Consider the following 20982-nt stretch of genomic DNA (forward strand, 5'->3'; position numbering starts at 1 on the left):
GTACTGAAAACCAAGAGGATATCATTCTCGCTTACTAAAGATGCATGCTCTCTAAGCCACCTGCCATACGCCTTGAAACTGTGCACAGCCAAAACGCGAAAGAAACCCAACCATCAACTCCGAGGCTATTCCAAGCCAAGACACCTAAGATAAATACAGAACCACAATAACCGACCATCTGCCCGGAAGAAACATTGATATTGAAAGAACCCTGGCTCTCAGAAGAGGCCTTGCTCTCAGAAGAGGCCTTGCTCTTAGAAGAGGCCTTGCTCTCAAAAAAAAAAAAACCCCCGTGCCCCCCCCTCACGCTTTCCCGACCCAGCCTGCATTGACGAAAAAGTCAAAAATCCTTGCTCCCTTTTGCGAATCTAGTCGACAGATATCCTTAGCCTGCTTCTTCTTCAGAGATCCGTTCCCCTTTATGGCCTCTTTCAAAATCTGTTCTTTGATCATCAGGTAGGGCTTGGGCTGCAAGCGAATCACTTCGCACAACTTCGCCTCGTCGGCCGTGAGTAGGTGTAGATCCGGAGCATTGTCCTGGGTGAGGTGGAGCGACTGCACGCCCGATATCGGCTGAGGGACATATTTTGGTCGTGTTGGTGGTGCGTGGCCATTAGTCACAACGCCATTGGTCTGTCCATTGGCGAGCGACTTGCTGTCACCGTCTGCGGTCCCCTGGTTGATGTGTTCAGGCAGCTCCGGCGCGACAAGAAGGGCAGCGCCGCTGGGCGGCTCGGGCGGCGCTGCTTGCTTATTGCGTTGCGTAGATGCGAGACGCTCGCGATCCATGGAGCCCATAGGTATTGACTTTTGTATTCTGGCGGCCTTTTCTGCCTCGTAATTCTCTCCACTGCGCAGGTCACCAATTTTGAGACTGCGCCATTCTTGTAGTTGTGCAATGGCTTGTCTGAGGTTTTGCTCGTCAACAAGCCCTTGGCAAAGATCGTCAAAGTCTTTGCAATTCATCATACGCGCAAAGGGCTTTGCTTTTTGAATCAGGTCCCTTTCCTCCTTGGTCCTCTTCTTTTCTAGCTTTGAATTTTCTCTGTAGTCAAGCAAGTTGTGCTCGAAAATGACCTTTTTGCGATCCACTCGCTGCGTAAGTCGACAGTTATACACTTCCATGACGGTGAGCTTCAGTTCCATCTCGGGCTCAAGCTCTCCTGTTTTGGGGTTCAGCCCATCACCAGGGTCAAATTGCATCAGTTGCACCGCTTCTTCGGCGTCGTTGGCGTGCTCTGTTTCGAATTCTAAGCGACCGGGCATGTATCCCTGGATTTCGTGACAGCTGGGCACAGAGGCCGTCGGTTTCGTCTTAGGTTGTAAGGCCGGCGCATTCTTGGCAGCCTCACGGCGCTCTTCAATCCTGCGCTTTTTACGGGCCTGAAATTCTTCTCGGGGGATCTCGCTGGCCAACTCGTTGTCATGAGGGCTGCAGCGCTTTGGGAGTGGGAAGCGCGGGGACTCGACGTATGTCTTGAGGTAATGGTCGCGAACTTCGTCCTTCTGACGAAAACCGCCAATGTGATCCGAGATGTCCGCCCAGGACCCGAGTCCGTAAATCTCGGCGCCCTCGATTAAAAGCAATTCTTCGTCTGCGCCCCATTCGTCGTCGAAAATTGGAAACGAGTTTTGTTCAATAACGCGGAAGGCGTGGGTCGCGGGGTCGTGTGCGTTGCGCGATTCTCCCTTGGCGAAACAAGAGACACAAAGATCGAAGTCTGTACATGCTGAATCCGCGCATCTAATTCGAACCTGAATGCGCGACAACGTTAGCATCTGGAGATGAACAAGGAGCCGTCCTCGCTCACTGTAGTGCTGGGGGTTATGCGACAGCACTTACAGTAGATGTAATATCAACGGAACACGCATCACAAACATATTTCACACCTCCTTCACCTCCTCTATTCACAGTCTTTTTGCGAATCACACCCATGCTGGGGTAATGGTTGCGGTGTTGATGTGTTGATAACGCGACCTGCCGAACCCGGTTCCACTGGCTACAGGCGATGACGCCACCAGCGTCGATTCGAGGGTGTGCTGTAGCGGTAACGAGCGAGACAATGTGGGGATCTTATGCGGTAAAAAGCATGCTTCGATATCAAGTTGGAAGACTTGACCGAAATTTTGATGAGAATGCCTGTTTTTTGGCGTTGGTTGATGGCGAAGCCCGCCTGTCGGAATTGTCAGCGCAAGACGGGCGGCGTCGCGATGCATGATAGCTGCGCTTTGAACGGACGCGCTAGTGGACAAGGGAGCTGCCTGTCTTGCACGTGCCAAGTCATGTGACACGTCGTGGGTGAAAAGCAAGTCGACTGGCGCAACAAGTTATTGCCTGAGATTTTTATAGATCCAGCGCGTACTTGACAGACTTCTATATCCAGCCTGGTGAAATGTCGGTTTTTTTTTTGCATTCTTGCATCTCGTGGCGTTGATGTGCTTCAGCTGTTAGACATCGGCGTCAACTAGTTATAGTGTCTCTGTGCATATACCGTTCATAAATTCAATTCCCAAGCACAACAAGCAAAATTCAAATCTCTTTTCTATTGCCAAAAGATTGGTAGGCCCAGACCCGACTTCATCTAATCTCCCAGCTCGCTCATTTTATTCTCCGAAAAAATTGCCGGCGTATATTGGAGTAGCGTGGGGTGCCACTGAACTCCTTCCACAATACGGATACCATGATATCATTGGAGCGCTTACTGTTAGACAGCTCTCGGCGTCGAGGCCGTCCCCAAAAGGATTCCCAACACCCCTCGTATTTATACACCGCACTGATCTGACAACTTGTCGTTTCTACTTAAGCTTTGCTTCTTGCTCTAATTATCTCTCATTTCAAGTTGACTGACCACCTTACGTTTGCTTCGTCAAGTCTCCTCAGCTTCCCGGAGCTGCGCTGCCCCGCCCCCGCAATGCCTGACAAGATTCTCGACGACATTTCCCACCGCCGCTACAACCCGCTGACGGACAGTTGGCTGTTGGTCTCGCCTCACCGGACAAAGCGACCATGGCAGTGAGCTCAGTCATTTCTCTATTCAATCAAGGCAGCGCTAACAAAATTGGGTAGAGGCCAGCAGGAGGCTGCTGTTGAGGCAAAGCTACCCGAATACGACCCGAAGGTGAGGCTCCGACAATATCGCATGGCCGAAGTTTTCAATTGACCATGGTATAGTGCTATCTCTGCCCGCGCAACACGCGTGCTTCTGGTGACCACAACCCCGACTACGAAAAGACGTTTGCCTTTGTCAACGACTACAGCGCCGTCAAGGAGCAGCAACCCGACTATGAGCCCGAGCCTTCCTCCAATGGTAAACCTCGAGCTATAAAATACGCCTCATTTCGATCGCTAACACATGGTAGACCTTGGGTCCCTCCTCTTGCAGGCAAAGAGCGTCAAGGGCGTCTGCTATGTCATGACGTTTTCACCGAAGCACCACCTCACACTCGCCGACATGCCCGGCTCCGACATCCTGCCCTGCATTGACCACTGGACGCGCATTTACGCCAACCATTTGGCCGCATCGAACCCGCTCGCAGCCGTTGCCAGCAAGCTGCAGCTCTCCGTGTCACGCGACCAAGCCCCGATCCCAACGGACGAGTACCGCTACATGCAAATCTTTGAGAACAAGGGCGCCGCTATGGGCTGCTCCAACCCGCACCCGCACTGCCAGATCTGGACCACGTCGACTATGCCCGAGGAACCTGGCAAGGAGATTGTGCAGATGAGCAGGTACAGGAAGCAGCACGGCCGCCACCTCCTCGCCGACTACACCAAGCTCGAGCTCGAGAAGCAGGAGCGCATCGTCTGGCAAAACGAGGGATTCCTCGTCGTCTGCCCCTGGTGGGCCGTCTGGCCGTTCGAGGTCCTGGTGCTGCCCAAGCGCCACGTCCGCGCCCTGGTCGACTTCACCGCCGAGGAGCGTCTGCAGCTCGCCGAGACGATCCAGGAGGTGACGCGCCGCTACGACAACCTGTTTGAGTGCAGCTTCCCGTACAGCTCCGGCATTCACCAGGCGCCGCTGCAGGGCACCGTGGAGGAGGTTGAGAACTCGTACCTCCACATGCACTTTTACCCACCGCTGCTGCGGTCTGCGACGGTACGCAAGTTTTTGGTTGGTTTTGAGTTAATGGCGGAGCCTCAGCGCGACATTACGCCCGAGCAAGCTGCCGCTCGTCTGCGCGACTGCGGCGGCGAGATTTATAGAAGTCGAAACAAGTGATTCACTTTCTGAGCGGGAAGAAGGTATTTTCGGTTGTTTAAATGGAGTCTAGTCATACATTAGAATCAGCGAGTTTACCAGTATTATTTCCACGTGGCTGCAACGTGCTCTCTCTCCTTTTCATTCATTTGTTTCTGGGCGGGACTTCAGTTGAACTCGACGTAGTAGTCGCGGACCGTGGGCATCCAGATCAGCGCCGTGGTCGCGAGGCAAAAGGGGAAGAGCTGCGGGACGCCGAGCGACATGCTCTTGAAGAGGAAGAGCTCGCTGGCGAAGTGGCCCAGCGCGACGACGTAGGTCCAGATGGCGATGTTGTAGACGGGGCCGATGTGCAGGTGGTACGCGGCGTAGCAGCGGACGATGCAGGTGATGAGCGTCCAGGTGCCGAACAGGCGGCCGGCGAGCGGCGTCAGCTGGTCCGTCGCGCGGGGGTCGCGCGGGTCGCTCGCCGGCACGAGCTTGTCGGTGCGGTCCTGGGGGTCGCGGCCGTCGGCGGCCGTCGTCGAGGTGAGGCGCGGGTTGGGCACGAACCGGCCGTTATAGACGCGTCGTGAAAAGTGCAGCGTGAGATATGCTTGCAGGGAGTTGCCGATCGAGATGACGGAGAGCTGCGGATGTGACGAGGTGGTGGTTAGCGAAGGGGGGTCAAGCTCTGAGGTGCCAGTGGTGCTTCTGGGCGGAAAGAGGGTACGGAGCTGGCGCGAGACTCACAATTAGCATGTAGTAGGGCAAGATGCCCTTGCCGGGTGGTAGGATTGATTTGAGGAAGTCCATTGAAGGAGTCTTAGGCGTTGCCTCGTGAATGAATGGCACACGGCTCGTTGGAGAGATCCCAAAAGTATTGTGTAGGTGTCTCGTGATGGCATTTCGCCTGAGCTGCTTATTATTAGGGGTTGTGGAGGTTGTGGGGCAGACTGTGTGGTGTAAGTCATCTCGGCAACAGCTGTTGTTGCAATGAATAATTTCAACTTATTGATATTTAAAGGACCAAAACCGAATGGAAATTAGCCACAGAAATTCTTCGCACAATACATGTCTGGCTATCATCATCAACGCTCAACGGCCATAGTGACGCTCAACGGCGAGCCAATCTCGTAGAAGCAATCGATACAAACCATGCCAAAGAGTGCCTGCTCAATGAATTTATCTACCACCGTATCCTTGACTATGGTGCAAGCAATTCCGCAGCTAATCAACGAAAATGTCACAAATGCTGGTACCCTTCGTTTGTAAAAGCCGCGGCGGCGCCGACAAATTAACTGGGCACAAACGGCCTAGTACGATCCTTCAGAAAAAATAGTCGAGGCGCTCTCGTAGCCCGATGATGTAGACGTAAATCCGGAGGACGCATCCCATTCGAAGGGCTCCTTCCATGATGATGAAGACGTTGTATGCCCAGAAGACGCATCCCATTCGAGGGGCTCCTGACATGATGAGTACGTTTTATGCTCAGAAGACGCATCCCATTCCAAGGACTCTTGCGACGATTCTTGCTCGCATCTGGAACATCTGGGTGTACTTGATGACGGCGCACGGCGGTGACTTGATTCTGATCGTGCGGCACGACTTCGCTGCTGACCCTTTCGTGATAGTCTACTGTCGGACCTGGGCTGTCTGGTTGTTGAATACTCTCGGTAAAAGGCATATTCTTGGTAAAAGGAACAGATAGCGATTTCAGCCCTTCGCTCCATGCATATCGCCATCTGTCCCATCCACAGCAGCCCATCGCCGCGGCAAGTGTTTGCAGCCGGGAGATACTTTAGTGCCCGCCTGACTAGAGTACAGTCTTCTTTCGCTCTCTCTCTGAATATGTGTTTTGTACGATTAGCATGGACATTGGTTGGGCGGGCGCGGAGATCTGTTCACGCTGCACTGCCTGTACTCACATCTTATCTTCTAGCTCTCTTGGCGAAGCACCATTTCGCTCACTTTCCTCCTGCGCACCTTCCAATACAACGGAGTCGGAAAACAATTTAATCATGCCCACCAAAAGTGTCATTGAATGCCGATTTTCAGAGATCGCTGACTTCTTGAACGTCCATTGCATGCTAGCAAAAATTCGTTTCAAGGAACCTGAGGTCCTTTTGTTGAACGTTCTCAGAATCCACGCTGCAGCTGCTTTGATCGACTTCGCGATGATTCTGAAGTGACCTATAAGTGCTTTAGCATGCTTCAGCGCCTCTTGCCTCTTGGACCTTGCCAGCTTTTTGATCGAGGCTGGGCACTGCTTGCGGAAGTTTTCGATTGATGCTCTCAGAATCCACATCTCGCTCTTGAAAATCTCAATTTCTTCCGGGGCCCCGGATATTTCATTAAGCTGGAAGTAGAGCGTGCCCAGCAGCCGGACGACGGGAACTGCCAGCCCGAAGATGGTGAATGTGAGTTCGGCCATCAATGAGCAACATGCTAGGTGACTCGATATGACTGGATACAGCAATTATCGAATGCAATATAAAGATGAAGTCTCCCTATTGAAGATGGGTGGATGAAAAGAAAACTCAGGCTGGGAGGGCGGGCGTGCTTTTGTAGCCGACCATCATGTTGGGCATAGCTGAACCTGATGCCTTTGATGTTCTAGATCATTTATCGCAGGCAGCAGGTCTGAAAATAAGACACACAGAAGTTGTCGATCTATCACCTTTTGCCACAAACCTGCAGCGCGGAGAGGCGGTTCGCATGCTTCGCATGCAAGCCATGCCCGCCTGGGACACGAACTGCAGACCGCGCTTCGCCAGTCACCTCGCCAGGCTGTTGCAGTAATGTGAGTGCCACGTATACCCAGTGGCCCCGGGAAGCATGCCCCAGTAGTAGTGGTAAAGAAAGACTTATTTGTCAAGCCTATTGTATTGTAAATCCAAATCGCAATAGTTCTATTGGCCTAAGGCGTACAAGTAGTCGATGTCTAACTGTCGGCCTTGACGGTCGCAAAAATGAAGCCGTTGAAAACTGGAGTTGGTACCATAGGATGACAAGTGACAATAGGCACCAATGTAGCATCCACCCTTTCATCTTTTCCGATCCTTGTTAGGATGTTTTCCTCGCTATGCCCTCCGACCTCGCCCTCCTTGAACATGGAAGCAACCACATCTTCCAAGACGATGCATCCGTTCGGGCGAGTGAGCTTGACGGCCAAGTCAAACTGCTCGTCAAGTCCGATCATGTCCGCGTCCACAAATACAATGTCGAACTTGCGCCCCTCCTCGACGAGCTTGGGCAGGACATCCGACGAGGAGCCGAGAAGCACCTCGACATCAAGACCCTCCACGTTTTGCATCGCCACGTCGCGATGCTTGGCGTCGATCTCGACGCTCGTGACGCGGGCGCCGGCCTGAGCGAAGCAGATGGACGAGTAGCCGCCGAGCGTGCCGACCTCGAGCACGTTCTTGGCGCCCATGACCCGGGTCAGCACGGATAGGTACTGGCCGGCCAGCGGGAGGACGCTGATGGGCGGTAGGCCGTGGGCGGCGGAGGTGCGCAGGGAGGCGTCGAGCTTGGGGTTGGGACGCAGGAGGGCGGCACGGGCCTGGGCGTCAATCTGGGGGGCTGAGCGGAAGTTCTCAAAGTCGATGATGCGCAGTAAGCTCTTGTCCTGGTCGACCATGGCGCGTAGCTGCTCCTCTGAAGCCATGACTTTGATGGTGGAGATTTGTGCAGTGTAATGTTGGATTTAGGTGATAAATATGAAGGCGATGTTGGTATATTTATGAAAGTTCAAGAATGTCCAATTTTAGAAAAGCATGTCAACTGCAGCCTTTATTACAAAGCTTACACGCTGACCCGGGGATGTGGCCGGTGAGGCGGGGCCGATCCGGGCTCGGGCTCGGGCTCGGGGTTTCGCTGCGAGGCACTAAACAGATCATGCAAAAGGCTTACATCGGCTACTAACTAATGAGCTCATGGAAATGGATTTGTTGCCTTGCGTGTCTGCTGCACGAGGCTCGGGATCGGGGAGCACTAGTGATTCGGCCTTGTCCAGCTTCGTAATTGGTAGAGTCCAAGTCCTCCAAGGCAGCACTGCCGTAGAATGAGTACACTGTCCCATGCACTGGGCACCGTCACCTAGTCACATACACGTTTGGCCTCGGCGGGCAACTCGACGATAGCATCATGCGAGCGAGGCTGCGCGATCGAAGTATGCAACTCCGATGCGCTACCAAGGCTTGCACCTACACCGATGGCCGCAGCGGGATCCGTGAGCGCCCGGCCAGTATCGCCCGGCCACTTCTGGTCCGAGCCGTCCATCTCCACGGCACCACCGCAGTCGCCACCAATGGGCCCAGAAGATTCTTTTCTCGACAAGTCGGCGCCAGTCTGTGTGGATTGAGCGGCAGCGGCAGAACGGCGCGATCGTTTCCGAAGCAAGACGAACACGACCAGCGCTGCGAGCATGAGAGCCAAGGGCACGGCGGCACCAATGGCCCCTGCGGCAGCGGTTGAAAGACCGCCGCGGCTGCTGGGAGCGGCAGCCGTGCTGTTGGTGCCGGTCGCGGTGCTCGGGGGGGAAGCGAGAGCGCCGGTCGTCGTCATCGTCGTTGTCGTCGTCGTCGTCGCGGATTCGGTGGCGGGCACGTCTCGGACGAGGACCAAGCAAGGCGCTGCGGCGAATACCAAGTACCCGCTGGTAGCCGTAAACACTGAAAAGTATCCCTTGGGTAATATGCATATTGATTGCATTTATCCCTTAATGGTGCCGCCAGATGTGGGATAAGAGACGCACGAATATGCGCTGCTATCGCAAGAGTAGTGACTGTGAAGGCAACCAGCCCCCAACGTTAGCTGAGTACGACCCGCGATGTTTTCCAGAGACTGGTGTCTTTGATGAAAATGTGGTTTCCCGAGGAAAGAAAGTAGTCTTACCTTGGGCAGCGGCCGACTGCTGTTTGCGTTTCCGCAATCATGCTGCTCATGACGGTGTCAAAGTCCCGGCGAGTCGAGTCCACGGAAGCGTTCGGGCCGCCAAACCCGCAGGCGGACGAGAATCTCTCCGGGCAACGAGAAGCAGGCGAGTGGACTGGAAAGGTGTCCGAGCCGCGTCCGCGACGGATCACGTCCACGTACGCTGTCGCGTAGCTAGGAGGGTAGCAAGAGGTGTCGACTGCTAGGAACCACCCGTCGCTGCATGTACGGCCCCAGTTGAAGCCGACGGTGGTGGTTGTACCGTCTTGAACGTCGAAACTTACCCCGATGGTCAAGGACGTGCATGCCGTGGCCGGCGTGAAGGACGGGTCCAGCGATCCGAGGTTGGTCGACTTGACGGAGCCAGGAGCTCTATTCGCTAGACGATCCGGTTGCGTGGTCTCGCCTGCAGAGCCCTCCGAGGTCTTTGTCACGGTGTGCATATTGCGCGGCGCTTGCTTTTATCTTTTCTCGATTTCTCGGAGGAAGTTGCCGATCGATCTTGATTTTTTCCGCGCTTGTGGACATCGCATCTTCGACAAGAAGATGGATTAAAGAAGGGATGTTCATCAGGGCCATTGGTTGCCCAGCAAGGGAGCCAGAATATGTACGCGCCGTGGCGGCTTACCTATGCTGTTCCATGCGGGAGGGGAAGATTTCAGCCACAGACGACTTTCCTCTCTCGTCACACTGCATACAGCCTCAGCGGCATGAGGAGCCCGCACAGGTGGCGAGCTCCCGCCCCCTTCCAATATTTTGTCTGCGGGATGTAGCGGTCGAAGAGGAAGCGCCTTTTGGCCCTCTCAGCAAGAAAAAAGGGAAGCTTTACCTGTCGTCCTTGATAGATGCAAAGCTGTGAGCATCAGTGACAAGTTACCTTTACAAAAGGTAGCGGGGGAGAGTCGGTTACACGCTGTACTGCGGACAAAACACTGCGGAAAGCCACAGCCTTGCAAGGGCAAGACACTGCAATCTAGGAATTTTGGCGCCCTACTTGAAACAGATTCTCATTTCTGATGAGCCAAAGCCCAGGACGATCGAGCTTTTGTTCACTGACTTTTATCAGACTGAACTTGGGCCGCTGTATTCTGTCGTTACTTTCTTCGAGGGCAGGGGCTTTGAAAGTCGCTGCTCACCTGGAGAATTTAATGCCTTGTTTCAAGCAATACTCTTTCTCCCTCTCCCCTAGTCCATGACATAAGCGCTTAAATGCCGAAAGAAGCCTCCTTGAGTCTTTGCTTGTGAGATATCGGCGGCTGTGCAGCATCAAAATGGCACTAGCCGGCCCGCGGCTACCTGTTCTTCCTAAGGCATGTGTGAAATAAGAGGAATGGTCTAAGACTTTTTATTAAATTCGATTCCGTTTTCGCGGGGGCTATGTCACTTCTCTTTCCTTAATGGCATTCCACTCTAGTATTAGATCAATAGTTCGTGTTCCGCCGCCTGTCACTCGCCTAAGGTAGTTCTGCTGACGGAGTATTTAGATCTTAGCATTAAAAATTCCTATCCCATTCCGCATATACTTAGCCGCTAGCTATTATACAGCTAATAACTTAATAGGATCTACTTTATCCTCTACTTACTATCTCTTAAAAGCTTAAATTCTATATATTAACTAAACTCTTAGAAGGACTAGATAGACGAAGGATATTAATTAGACTAAATCAAGTAAGGGATTAATACCTATATAATAAAAAAAGGTGCTACTTATTCCTCTACTGACCACCATTTGGCTGAGCGAGAAGAAAGGGATTATCCTAATATATTTAATAATGTGAGATAATGATAAAATCGAGTTCTATTCCAGCTAAAATCAAAGCATGTGGATCGTGCTGGCTAGGGAAAGCTGCCGTCCAGTGCCGCGGATGGTGGACCCGCTGCGCCTACAAGCCCACCAAATCGCATCTGGACTTGGACTGCACCTTTTTCCTCCTGCCGCCGCCCCAACACAGCTCTCAACAACAATTGTGTGCTGCACGCTCATCATGGACAAGGTTAACCAGCTTCTCGGCAAGTTGCCCGCGATGCCGCACTGCGGCCTGGTGCTTCTCGCCACCATCGGCGGTCTGTTTGTCGCCTCCAAGCTGTTTAGCTACCTGCGCCTCGTCCTCGGCTCCTTTATCCTGCCGGGCACCAACGTACGTCGCGTGCCACGCCTGCTACCCCTCCCGCGGTGATCTGTCTGACCGATGAATGCTAACGCTGTTACTTGATAGCTCCGCACGTACGGCAAGCCCGGCACCTGGGCCGTCGTCACCGGCGCTTCGGACGGCCTCGGCAAGGAGTTTGCCTCGCAGCTCGCCGCCACGGGCTTCAACCTCGTCCTCGTCTCCCGCACGCAGTCCAAGCTCGATGCGCTGGCCAACGAGATCACGGCCAAGTACACCGCCCAGGCGACACAGGTCAAGACGCTGGCCATGGACTTTACGCAGGACAACGACGCCGACTACGAGCGCCTCGCCGCCCTCGTCCGCGGCCTCGACGTCGGCATCCTGATCAACAACGTCGGCCAGAGCCACAGCATCCCCGTGTCCTTCCTCGAGACGCCGCGCGACGAGCTGCAAAACATTGTCACCATCAACTGCCTGGGCACGCTCAAGGTCACGCAGGTCGTCGCGCCGATCCTGAAGCAGCGCCGCGGCCGGGGCCTCGTGCTCACCATGGGCTCGTTTGGCGGCTGGACCCCGACGCCGTACCTGGCCACCTACTCGGGCAGCAAGGCCTTCCTGCAGCAGTGGAGCAACGCCCTGGCTGCGGAGCTTGCTGACGACGGCGTTGACGTCCAGCTCGTCCTCAGCCACCTCGTCACCACGGCCATGAGCAAGATTCGCCGTGCCAGCCTGCTCGTCCCCAACGCCCGCCCGTTTGTCAAGGCCGCCCTCGGCAAGGTCGGCACCGGCGGCTACCAGACGGCGCCCAACACGTACACCCCGTGGTGGAGCCATGCGTTTATGCTGTGGTTCATTGAGAACATTCCCGGCGTCAACAGCCCGCTAACCATCTCCATTAACAAGGGCATGCACCTAGATATCCGCAAGCGTGCTCTGCGCAAGGCTGAGCGCGAGGCCAAGAAGCAGTAACTGGTTGTACGGGGTATGCTGTGATGTTACGCGGAGTTGGGGATGCATCATTCAATGAACCGCCGTGTCACTTTCGAGGCTATTCTAGGTGCAGGACAGCCTGGGGTTAAACTTGTATGTGTACTATGTATCGCGTGGTGGGCAACTGCACAACGATAGCAGCAACGCCACAAATAAGATGACTAGGTGGCTTTAAATTCATGTAATATTCATCGTCCTTATTTCCTATTCGCATTGTATCATAAAACTACATGGCTGCGTTGTAAAAAGTAATGCTGTCAAGGAAGCCTACCTTCGCGAAGCTACCAAATGGGTTTAGCGCGGATGGCCGCCCCTGGTCAGGAAAATATGGCAGAGCTCCGCCGGTCAAACCAAAGCAAACTCGCGCCAGCCAACCCAAGAAACATTTTGGAGTTGTCAGGCCCGGGCTTCAAAAAGTTCCCATCTACAACCCACACGGCGGCCTCACGCCAACACAACCCATTGCTCATCGACATCAATCAACTGCAGGGTATCTACGACGGCATCAACTGTGCGTGCCCCGTGGCGTCGGCTCATCGCTGTCCTGGATCTCGCTTCTGCCGCCTGGTCGCGCGCCCAGACATCAGCGTCGTCAACAAAACTGTCGAGACGACAGCAAGGACTCGCCTCCTCCCAGCCCCCCAGCCTCTTAATGAGCCGATCCGACGCGCGCCGCTTCGTCTTGACCGGCTAACTTGCGACAACTTGCCGTTGGTGCTACCAAAACAAGCTCGAATAGCACACACCCACAGTCAACGGGCACAGGCAACGGCCAAGCCCAGCCTCCCAACACCTACACCATGTCGTTTCCCGAGGCGACGCCGGTCCGCCTCGTCCCTGGCGCGTTCCTCAACACCCCGGCCGTCGCATCGCGATTCCGCACCGAGCAGCAGGACCCCGTCAGCAGAAACCTCTTTCAACGCGCCTCCGACCCGGCCCAGAGAAGCGGCGCACCCTCGCTTCGCAGAAGCTCCTCCTCGTCGTCCACGGCTCACTCACGCGCGTTAGCTCGCTCTGGTCTGGCGCCTAGCAAGACGACAGGCTCTCTTTTGGATATGACGACGCGCCCGGACGATGCGGCGGTCACTTCACTCGTGCCGGCAATCCTGGCTCCTACACGGCGCCTGGAGAACATCCCGCCAGTCGTCCGTGCTGCCAGAGCCATCAACGCCTGTCTCACCAGTGACGAAAACTTTCCCGATATTGACTCGTACTGCAGACGTGAGAACAACCCTGATCCTAAAAACCGACCTCGTCGTGGTAATTACTGACTTGCTTTCTCATTTAGAGGGCGCATCGTCTGACTATGAAATCCCCCCAACCGATACCGCCTGGTCGCCTTTTCACAAGATACAGATGTACCCGATACCGAACCAAGTTTTCGATCACTACAACACCGGCGAGCTGCAGACATTGATGGGCTTATTCGCTGAAATCAACCATGCCTGGGTTGTTATTGACAACTCGCTCTTCCTTTGGGACTACACCACCCCCGACGCGGAGCTTATTGGCTTTGAGGACCAGCCGCACACCATCCAAGCTGTTGCACTTGTGCCGCCCAAGAAAGGCATTTTTGTCAACACCATTACCCATATCCTGGTTGTTGCCACCTCGTCCGAGATGATCCTTCTCGGCGTGTCGGCCACTCCAACGCCAGCCGGTACCAAGTCCGTTTCACTCTATCAGACCAAGATGTCGCTCCCTCTGCGCGGCAGCGATGTCCGCGTCATCGCAGGTTCGGCCGATGGTAGAATTTTCTTCGGCGGTACCAACGATGTCGACATCAGCGAGCTCTACTACCAGTCCGAGGAGAAGTGGTTTTCCAACCGCTGCGGGAAGATAAACCATACGAACCCAGGCTGGGCGTCGGTAGTCACCCTACAGTCCGGCTTTTGGAGCAACAAGAACCCCGAGCATTTGATTGACATTGTTATTGACGATTCGCGAAATCTGCTTTATACGCTGTCTAGTACCTCAACGATCCGTACATTCCACATGGAAGCCCCCGATCGACTCAACAAGGTCATAGAAAAGGAAAAGGTACACTGCCTTCGCGACATTGCGCACATGATCTCACAGTCGAAGCTCCTCACGGATCGAATGAGGATTGTGTCAATCAGCCCCATCTCTAAGCAAGAAGCCTCAAAGATACACCTCATGGCAATGACTGACACGGGCTGCCGAATCTTCTTCAGTGCTACGAGCGCTTCATCATACATATATGGCTCCCAAAACAACATGGTTCCCCAGAGCATGCAGGTTCAGTTTATCAAATTTCCGCCAAGCCCCGTCTCCCGCAGATCTGCCCAAATCGCAGTGCCTGTTGCCGCCGCTGTCGAGAACAGCATTGACCTGAACTCGGCCATGCTGGTCCCAAGCAGATATGCTACACGATTTCCACCTGGTGTGTTCATTGACTTTGTTGCAAAAGAAGGCGACGCCAACTCCGACACGCTTTTCCTCTCCGCCCCCGAGTCCGCCCGAATCAAGAACACCAATAGTGCCACGCCCTTGCGCTACTACGAACAAGCGTCTTGGATCGACATCGGAAGCCGCGCTGAGGCGGTTGGGCTTGTGACTAAACCTTTCGCTGCTACTAACTCACCGTGGGGCTTCGGTAACGAACTTGCCGTACAGTTTGACGAGACACCACCCGAGGTTGCCATCCTGACCAACACTGGCGTCCACGTTGTTCGCCGCAGGCGTCTTGTCGACAACTTTGCTGCCGCAATCCGCGATGCGCCCGGCGAGGAGGCTTTGGATCTGGTCTGCCGCCGTTTGATTCAGCTCTACGGCCGCGTGGAGACCGTTTCTACTGCTTTGGCTGTTGCCTGTGGACATGGAGGCGACGCACGCATTGGTTCAGCTAGGGCTATCGACCAGGCTACCCAAGATCGTGCCCGAGGCATCTTTGTCGAAATGGGTGGCCAACCGATGCTTGCTGAGACAGATGGTGCTACTTTGACGACCGACTCTGTGCGACTCTCTTCACGACATGACGCTCTTTCCTTATATCTCTCTCGGCTCGTCAGGAAGCTCTGGAAGTCTAGGGTCATCGTTCAGGGCGTCTCTCCCACTGGTGGCATTGCTGTCGCCTCTGCTGTTCCCATTGATCAGCTCAACAGTACACAAGAAAACCTGGAGCGTCTTCGCAAGTTCATTGAGTCAAACCGGGGCCTAATTCAAGGCATGTCTGGCCCCGCCGACCTCCAGCGCACAGGAACGCGTCAGGAAGAGATGGCCTTGCAGGCCGAGCACCAGGCCTTGCACGCGCTTCAAAAACTCATGGAGAGCATATCGGAGGGTATCTCGTTCGTTCTCATGCTGTTCGACGAACGTGCTGCCGATGTTTTTATGAGACTCGAGGAGCCGTCCCGACAGCAGCTTCGTGACCTCACCTACGAGGCTCTATTTTCTCAGCCCCAGGGCAAGGACCTGGCCAAGGTCCTGGTCAAGGCTATTGTCAACCGCAACATCGAGAGTGGTTCCAATGTTGAGACGGTTGCGGATGCTCTCCGCAGACGCTGTGGCAGCTTCTGTAGCCCTGATGACGTCGTCATCTTCAAGGCCCAGGAGCAGCTGAAGCGCGCATCTGAGCAGCCTGTGGATACAAACCAATCACGAAACATTCTTCTCGAGAGCTTGAGCCTGTTTGAGAAGGTTGCGGGCAGTTTGACGTACGGCAACCTCCAGTCAGCCATCAGCCAGTATGTGGATCTAAGGTATTACGCCGGGGCTGTCCAGCTGTGCCTTGTTGTGGCCCGTGAGAAGGACCGTGGTAATACCGCCCTGTTGTGGATTCAAGACGGCAAGCCTGCCGGTGATCCTCGTGCCGAGGCTTTTGAGGAGCGCAGAAAGTGCTATGATATGATCCATCATGTTTTACGCCACCTCGATCAAACCTCGAGCAAAGAGCCTGAATTGATTGATGGCAAGCCGACGGTAATAGCAATGAAGAGAATGGAGACCTACGACGTTGTGAATGGCTCTGAAGATGAAGTGTTCCACTTTGACCTCTACGAGTGGTACATTGAACAAGGCTGGACGGACCGCATTCTTGCAATAGATTCGCCTCATGTAGTCACGTTCCTTATGCGTCTAGCCACCACCAACGTGGAGCACGCGGATTTGCTGTGCCGCTTCTACACTAACCGTAGCCGCTTCTTCGCGGCCGCCGAGGTGCAGGCTGACCTGGCCCAGTCCGACTTTTCTATTGGAATCAAGGAACGCATCAAGCTGCTCAGCTTGGCCAAGGCAAATGCTAGTGTTACCACAGTCGGCGTGAGCAGACAGCAGCAGCAGATGCTCAACCACGACGTTAGTGATAAGCTGGACATTGCCAACATTCAAGACGATTTGCTCGGACGCCTAAGCGCCGATGATCGCATTGACCCAGTGAGAAAGCAAGAGATTCAAGAGGCTCTTGATGGAAGGATCCTCGACCTGTCAGAAGTAAGTTTGACCATCCCTGCAGGCTTTACCCATGTGCTAACACGATGCAGCTGTTCAATCAATATGCAGACCACGCTGGATACTACGATATATGCCTTGTCATCTACCACACAGCCAACTACCGCAACCCAACAACCATCTCTTCGACATGGAGCAACCTCATTCAGCAAACGCACGACGACGTTGTTTCGCGCTCAGAGAACCTCAAGCCTGGCCAAGCCGAGCCACCACTGCCATATGAAGCCGTCAGTAGCAAGATTCAAAACATTGCGCACTACACATCGTTGGACAGCTTTGTCTTCCCTATCCAGACGCTGCTGCCGGAACTGTGCCGATACGCCGTCGCCTACCAGCAGGACGGGACGATCGGGGCTGACGCGATGTGGCCGGCGCAGCTGTTCCTGAACCTGGGCGTCTCGCACAGCATGATTGTGCAGACGTTGGAGAACATATTCGACACGCAAGACTACGGGTTCTCGGGCGCGGCGCGCAACCGCGTCATCGAGACGATTGTCTTTGTGGTCAGCGACTGGGCGGCCGAAGCCAGGCGGCGCGGCGGCGCCCCGGACACGGGAGCAACCCTGGCGGCGCGGACCTCGCGGACATTCGGCGCGTACTCAAGACGCTTCGCCGCGAGGTCGACGATTTGGTGGACCGGGTACCAGTCGGCAGCATCCGCTGGTGAGCTAGGTGAGCGAGAGAGAAAAGTTGAAAGTCACATACACTCGATTGGTATGAGTGAAGGTGTGGGGAGAGCGGCATAATGGTATGAAAGATTGGGAGAACGAATTTAGTACATTTGTATTTTTGTCTTGTCATTTTGGAATCTTTTCAAAGCAATCACGAGGAAAACAAGAACCTTTTTATTTTCTAGAACTCTGGTTTGTGACTCGGGCTGTCTTGTGCGCGTTTTGGGCGAGGGTTCGTTGGTTGTTGCGCTGGCCTTTTTTGGAAGAAGAGCTTTCTGTAACTTCCGTAACTTAGATTACGTGAGGTTTTTCGTTTTTACTGGTATTTTTTACTTCAATGAAGTTTTACTTTTTTGGTATTACGGGAAACTGCCGCTCTTGGCTCTTGGGATGTGTGAACTGTTAAGCGGGTGTAATTAGGCGCTTGTATGCAGCCCACCTCACCCATGACACTGACCCCATGCATGCGCCACAGCTTACAGATGAGAAAAATGGCGATGCAAAAAGAGAGGAGAAAACCTACAAAAGAAAGAGAAAAAAAAAACATACAACAGCCGGTGTTCGCTGGTCGTCACCGACCCAACTACTAATCTGCCGATTAACAGCTTGTCTATGGGGGAGCAGACGGGACCCCGAATTCTCTGTTATCTATGGTCGTATGTATCAGTGTTTTACCGAATTCAGTATATATGTGAAAAGAAATCATGTGTTGTGAATCCGGCAGAGGGCGTGGTACAGTGAAAAGCGTCGCGTCGTCGTCCGTGTAAAAGCGCGACTGACATAGAAGCGAGAGGAGAAGCTCCCTAACGAATTTGGTCGGAGGACTGTTTCGCGAGGACAAGGGTCTTCCTGTTATGAGTTGCGCGTCTACTAGAGGTGAAGTAATCACATGCTGGAGAGATTTGTAAAACTCAGACAATTTTGGGTATTGTATTGTGCTGAGAGAAAAGCTAGGAGTATCTTACATGGACGATTTAGGAAGAAAATGAGAACTGCGTGGTTGCGTGGTCTGGTCGCTAATCGAGATCAAAAGTCTCCGAAATGTGGCCGGGCCGGGTACCGGATCTGGGTGTGGACCCTGACGGACCCGGTAATTGGAAAGTCTCCGGCACGACAACCGTGTTCAGGCAATAGTCGCCGGCATCTTATATATAGCTCGGCATCAGTTATTTTTTGCCGCTGCATATTCTTGCTTCTTTAAAACTACATGAAATTTGCCTTTTCCATATTTTTGCGCTCTATTTACTTTCACACAATACCTCTCAAAACCACCATGTCGGCAGAACCGACCGAGAAGCTTTCCACTAGCCTCCGCGGCGTCTTCGCCAATGCAGACAAGCACGAAGACACGTGGGTGCGCACGAGCAAGACGGTCATCGCCAAGCTCGCGGCGCCGCTGCTGCCGCGAATGGGCCTGACGGCGGACCGCACGGCGCCGGTGACGCTGCTGGACAACGCGGCGGGCGCGGGCGTCATGGCGCAGGAGGTGAACAAGACACTGCCACGGATGACACTACAGGCGGGTTCGATCCTGGCGACGGACCTTTCGGCGGCGCTGGTCACAATCATGCAGGACCGCATCAAAACGGAGGGCTGGATCAACACGGAGGCTCGTGTTGCCGACGCGCAGGTATGGAGGCGGGATGAAATCCCTACCAAGTTTACAGATAGACTAACTTGCGGGAATCAGGATATCAAGCTGCCGGATAATACCTATACTCATGTTTCCATCCTGTTGGGTTTACATATTATTCCTGACCCGGATGCCGCTGTCAAAGGTGAGACGCCCACCAGAGCCCCAGACGGACGGAAGAGGAAGGATGGTTCACTAACGCCCACGACAAGAGGCCATTCGCGTGCTCAAGCCCGGCGGTGTCTTTGGCGCCACCACGTTCCCCACGCACAAGGAGAACAAGTTCTGGTTCGCCGACGTGCAGACGGCCTTTGCGGCGATGCCCTTTGACGCACCCTTCCCCGAGACGATGCCCATGCAGATGCACGATTCGGGCCGCTGGTACGAGCCGTCGTGGGTGGCGACGCACCTGGCCGGCCTGGGGCTGCGGGACGTGAACGTGGCGGTGCAGAGCGACTCGTACTACATCGAGAGCGCGGACCAGTTCATCGAAATGTTCGGCATGATGCTGGGGTACGTGACCAAGATGTTCTGGAGCGAGGAGCAGGTGGCGGCGCGCCCGCCGGAGGAGGTCAGGGAGCTGGTGCGCGGGCACCTGGTGGACAAGTACGAAGGCGGGGGCTGGGAGGTCAAGTGGGATGTCCTGTACATGACGGGACGAGCGGATAAGTAGAGGGAAGAGGAGGAGGAGGAGGTCGTGGTTGTGGTCGTGGTTGTGGTCGGTGAAGCTGTGTGAGACGGCCAGGCCGGATGTAGAATAGAAACAAGAGTTGACTCGATGGGGCATGGAATTTGCTTTACTTAGGTTGTTGCTAATTTTTCAAAACTTGCATGCTATATCGTGAAAGATCTCGTATCTGGTGTTCCGCATGGTTGTTGCCAGGCAAGTCGAGATGGTATACCAAAAGTGAAAGTCCGGACTAGCCAGTTTTATCGGAAGTGGTACCGAAGACCAAACTGCCCCTCCCTGAAGGGTCTTTTTCCAGTTCCCTCAGGGGTTCTTTACGGGTTCCCTCTAATGGCCTCAAAGAGGGGACGTCTGGCCCGGCCACGCCACTTGCGAACCGGGTGGCCTCTTCTCCTGCACGAGATCCGCCAAGTCGCTGCCGGGGAACCGGGAACCATATGTAGTGTCATCATCAAATGAGACACAGACAGTTTGTGAGTTGTAGCGCAATCCTGTTATTACGGACTTTTGACCTACATGCTGCCTAGATGGAGGGGTAAGGGTCACAGCTCCCACATGCGCAGTAAACGATGCATACACAGCAAATATGCTTTCGCAGGGGCTGTCGGGAAATGTACTACATCTGCCGGTAAATGCACTATGTACATCTGCCGGAGAGAGCGAATTACTGAAGCATTGCAATATCAAGCTCTCAGATAAACCTGATGCATGCACATTCATGGCTTGGCTTCTTCATCCGGGCAATGACCGCCACGTCCTGCAGGCAGCTTCAGACTGCGACTGGACGGAAAAGGAAAGCGAATTCTCACCATGTCTGCGGTCGCTGCCTCTAAGAGGAGAATGCTGCTTCCCAGACTCCTTACGACCTGCCGTATATCTGGAAAACGGAGCAGCCCTGCCGGGAAATCTGAGGGCTCGCGCCAGCTTCACTGCGGACTGGGTATCAATGCATACTCTGCAAGACGTTCTAAATCTGACCCGATGATATCCATCATGGTCAGAGTACCGTGCTGACCAGGTATTACGCGGACTTGGCATCAATGCATTCTCCGCAAGACGGTCTCAAACCCGATGATATCTGTCATGTTCAGAGTACCATACTAACCAGGTACTACAGCTCATGCGCAGAAGCTTTGACTGTTCACGTCGACATGTGTCTAAGCGCGGGGTCGGAAACGCCTGGATAGTACTGATGCGCGGTTCCATGCGTACGAGACAGAGTCTCGGGTAGCCTGAAATGTAGTGAATGCATCCCTCAGCTGAGCCGTCTTGCAACCTTTTGGCAGAAAGGTTAATGCTGCTG

General features: G+C 54.2%; 8 protein-coding genes across 8 annotated transcripts; 4 read left to right on the forward strand and 4 right to left on the reverse strand.

Moving 5' to 3' along the window:
• Window positions 1-303: 303 nt before the first annotated feature.
• On the reverse strand, window positions 304-1779 carry ISF_06875 (Transcriptional adaptor 2; the record flags this gene model as incomplete). The annotated part of the gene is made up of 1 exon (XM_018850479.1): window positions 304-1779. The coding sequence occupies one exon, from the start codon at window positions 1777-1779 to the stop codon at window positions 304-306; it is 1476 nt and encodes a 491-aa protein (XP_018702519.1).
• Window positions 1780-2912: 1133 nt separating this feature from the next.
• Window positions 2913-4220, forward strand: ISF_06876 (galactose-1-phosphate uridylyltransferase; the record flags this gene model as incomplete). The annotated part of the gene is made up of 4 exons (XM_018850480.1): window positions 2913-3013; window positions 3068-3119; window positions 3173-3308; window positions 3361-4220. 4 exons carry the CDS (start codon window positions 2913-2915, stop codon window positions 4218-4220), a joined length of 1149 nt encoding a protein of 382 aa, XP_018702520.1.
• Window positions 4221-4366: 146 nt separating this feature from the next.
• Window positions 4367-4994, reverse strand: ISF_06877 (Erg28 protein; the record flags this gene model as incomplete). Its single annotated transcript, XM_018850481.1, has 2 exons — window positions 4367-4828; window positions 4932-4994. The coding sequence occupies 2 exons, from the start codon at window positions 4992-4994 to the stop codon at window positions 4367-4369; spliced, it is 525 nt and encodes a 174-aa protein (XP_018702521.1).
• Window positions 4995-7122: 2128 nt separating this feature from the next.
• Window positions 7123-7848, reverse strand: ISF_06878 (O-methyltransferase, family 3; the record flags this gene model as incomplete). The annotated part of the gene is made up of 1 exon (XM_018850482.1): window positions 7123-7848. One exon carries the CDS (start codon window positions 7846-7848, stop codon window positions 7123-7125), a length of 726 nt encoding a protein of 241 aa, XP_018702522.1.
• Window positions 7849-8279: 431 nt separating this feature from the next.
• ISF_06879 (hypothetical protein) lies at window positions 8280-9559 on the reverse strand (the record flags this gene model as incomplete). Its single annotated transcript, XM_018850483.1, has 2 exons — window positions 8280-8838; window positions 9078-9559. The coding sequence occupies 2 exons, from the start codon at window positions 9557-9559 to the stop codon at window positions 8280-8282; spliced, it is 1041 nt and encodes a 346-aa protein (XP_018702523.1).
• Window positions 9560-11101: 1542 nt separating this feature from the next.
• ISF_06880 (NAD(P)-binding domain protein) lies at window positions 11102-12196 on the forward strand (the record flags this gene model as incomplete). Its single annotated transcript, XM_018850484.1, has 2 exons — window positions 11102-11254; window positions 11333-12196. 2 exons carry the CDS (start codon window positions 11102-11104, stop codon window positions 12194-12196), a joined length of 1017 nt encoding a protein of 338 aa, XP_018702524.1.
• Window positions 12197-13017: 821 nt separating this feature from the next.
• On the forward strand, window positions 13018-17662 carry ISF_06881 (non-repetitive nucleoporin; the record flags this gene model as incomplete). Its single annotated transcript, XM_018850485.1, has 5 exons — window positions 13018-13438; window positions 13506-16669; window positions 16720-17359; window positions 17544-17590; window positions 17654-17662. The coding sequence occupies 5 exons, from the start codon at window positions 13018-13020 to the stop codon at window positions 17660-17662; spliced, it is 4281 nt and encodes a 1426-aa protein (XP_018702525.1).
• A 969-nt stretch (window positions 17663-18631) lies between these two features.
• On the forward strand, window positions 18632-19664 carry ISF_06882 (UbiE/COQ5 methyltransferase; the record flags this gene model as incomplete). Its single annotated transcript, XM_018850486.1, has 3 exons — window positions 18632-18988; window positions 19049-19136; window positions 19204-19664. The coding sequence occupies 3 exons, from the start codon at window positions 18632-18634 to the stop codon at window positions 19662-19664; spliced, it is 906 nt and encodes a 301-aa protein (XP_018702526.1).
• Between the last annotated feature and the right edge of the window lie 1318 nt (window positions 19665-20982).

The sequence above is a fragment of the Cordyceps fumosorosea genome (assembly GCF_001636725.1).
Source record: "Cordyceps fumosorosea ARSEF 2679 chromosome Unknown scaffold_18, whole genome shotgun sequence".
Lineage (NCBI taxonomy): Eukaryota > Fungi > Ascomycota > Sordariomycetes > Hypocreales > Cordycipitaceae > Cordyceps > Cordyceps fumosorosea.